Below are 2,317 nucleotides of genomic sequence, written 5' to 3'. Positions count from 1 at the left end.
CGCGGGGTCCGACGGGGGGCGGGGGGTCCCCGGGGCCGGACTCGGGCGGCCCGGCGTGCGCGGGGGTGAGTGTGCACGGGGGGCGAGCGCGCGAGGGGGTCCGGGTGCATGGGGAACTCAAGAAGGGAGCGCGCGAGGCAGTGATTGTGCACAGAGAGCTCAAGGGTGCATGGAGGGCTCAGGGCCAAATGTGCAAAGGGTGCACGGGGAACTTGTGAGCAAATGTGCATGGGGAGTTCATGGAGTGAGTGTGCATGGTGGCGAGTGTGCAAGGAGAGCCTGGGGGTGAGTGTGCAAGAGGGTCCGGGTGCATGGGGAACGCATGAAGGGAGTGTGTGAGGCAGTGATTGTGCACAGGGAGCCCAAGGGGTGAGTGTGCATGGAGAGCTTGGTGGGGTGTGCAGTGGGATGGGTGTGCATGGAGAATGCAGGGGCGAGTGTGCAAGTGGGTCAGGGTGCATGGGGTGCGTGCAAGGGAGCCCAAGGGGGGAGTGTGCATGGGAGTGCGTGCAAGGGCTGAGTGTGCGTGGAGAGCTCGGGCAGGCAGGTGGGTAAAGGGTGCACGGGGAACTGGTGGGCAAATGTGCATGGGGGTTCGTGGAGTGAGTGTGCATGCTGGCGAATGTGCAAGGGGGTAAGTGCATGGGGAGCTCACGGGGTGAGCGTACAAGGCACTGTGTGCATGGACAGCTCGGGTGAGTGTGCATTGACAGCTCAGGGGAGGAAGTGTGTAAGGTAGTGAGTGTGCATGGAGAGCACGGGGGCAAGTGTGCTGAGGGTGAGTGTAGGAGAGGGGAGGAAGAGGGGAGGCAACAGAGGATGAGGTCCGTGCAAGGAGTGTGCAAAGGGGCAGGACTGTACAGGGGATCTGTAGTGTGCAAGCCGTCTGGGAAGCGGGGTGTGTCGGGGAGCGTGCAAGCAGGGCGGGTGCCACAGCGCACTCGAGGCGAGAGGGGAGCAGGGGAGTGGACGGGGTGAGTCCAGGACAGCTGGCGGGTGGTGCCGGGCGTGCAAGGGGCTCAAGGAGTGAGTCGGAGCCCCGGGCGTGCGGAGGTGTTCGAGCACTGGTGTGGGGCACGCGCGTGCCGGAACGGGGAGCGGTTGGGGATCGCCGGGCAGGACTTGCGAGGGCCCCGTGGAGAGCACGTGTCCATGCGGGACACGCGTGTGCAAGGGATGCAGGCGGTCCTGACGCTGTTTCTTGCCTCCCCCTTCCCCTGCTGTCCGCTCCTCCCAGGCCTCGTCAGCGAACGCGTGCCAATTGCTAGCAGCGCCGCGCTGGGAGCGGGGCCTTCATGTGTGTGACACGCCAGCACAGCCACGTCGACACGCCTCACAGGTGAGGGCACGGTGCAGGTGCGCGGGTGCGCAGCGGCACGTCCGACGCAGCCGGGCGGGGCTCTCGCGGGCGCTTTCCAGACCGCGGAGAGTGCTAGAAACAGGGCGGCACCTGGGCAGCCACGAGCCAAACTGGCGCGGGCAGGGGCCTGAAGCTCTTGGGGCTCTGCCTGCCCTTGGTGATCGGCAGGGGCGAGGGTCCCCAGAAATGTCCGAGCCAGCGGCTCTCACGGGGGAAGACAGAGGGGAGATCTTAGGGCCACAAGGGTTATTTGCCTGCCTTCGCGTGAGGCAGGACTGCGACATCGTCCTCGTCGTCGCGGTTCGTGCTAGGGACGCGCTGGTACGTTTAGAAGTGGGGCCTGTACATTTAAGGGACGCTGACAGCTTCTAAAATTTCCTTTGGGAAAGTCGGGCCAGAGAGGAGCGAGCTAGAGAGGCTTGGTCCTCAGAGAAGCCATCTGCTGTGCTGTTTTTCAGCACCGGGTGCAGAACGGCTGTACCCCTCCGCGTGGCCATGGCAGAATCCGACGTGTGCATCGGGGACCAGCTCATCCTGGAAGAAGAGTATGATGAAACCTACCTACCCAGTGAGAAAGGTAAGTGACACCTGGCTCCCTTCCCAAGCAAAAAGAAAGGGAGCGGAGAAGCTGAGCTGCTCTTCTGTATCACTGGAGGATGGACTACGAGTCCGGGGAGGGCAGCACAAACGCCATTCGAGGGACTGGAGAAACGTGCCTGTTAGATGCTTCCTGCTGTCGTTGGTGCATAAAAAGCTGCTGTTCTGCTGGAGCTCCTTAGCTGCTAGAAAACCCGAGTGCAATAGCAAAAAACGTAGTGGCTGATGCCAGCTCGGGCACACTGGTTGGCATTCCCTGAAACACGGCGCCCAGTTTGCTTGTGGGTCTGCGCTTGCATTTCATAGATTCATAGATTCATAGATGTTAGGGTCGGAAGGGACCTCAATAGATCATCGAGT

The 2,317-nt window shown here is 62.4% G+C and overlaps 1 protein-coding gene across 4 annotated transcripts in view; it reads left to right on the top strand.

The window, feature by feature from the left end:
* The first annotated feature begins 8 nt into the window (after window positions 1–8).
* Window positions 9–2,317, top strand: part of CEP164 (centrosomal protein 164) — a 51,928-nt gene continuing 49,619 nt past the window's right edge. For all 4 annotated transcript variants that reach the window (XM_025211952.1, XM_025211956.1, XM_025211955.1 and 1 more), the window contains exons 1-3: window positions 9–65; window positions 1,238–1,339; window positions 1,819–1,937. In XM_025211952.1, the coding sequence (XP_025067737.1) occupies window positions 1,296–1,339; window positions 1,819–1,937 (163 nt within the window). In that variant the 5' untranslated portion in view covers window positions 9–65; window positions 1,238–1,295. The remainder of the gene's footprint in view (window positions 66–1,237; window positions 1,340–1,818; window positions 1,938–2,317) is intronic.

The sequence above is a fragment of the Alligator sinensis genome, unplaced genomic scaffold, assembly GCF_000455745.1.
Source record: "Alligator sinensis unplaced genomic scaffold, ASM45574v1 scaffold1626_1, whole genome shotgun sequence".
Lineage (NCBI taxonomy): Eukaryota > Metazoa > Chordata > Crocodylia > Alligatoridae > Alligator > Alligator sinensis.
Note: the sequence above shows the minus strand (reverse complement) of the source record. Positions and strands in the feature narration are given on the sequence as shown.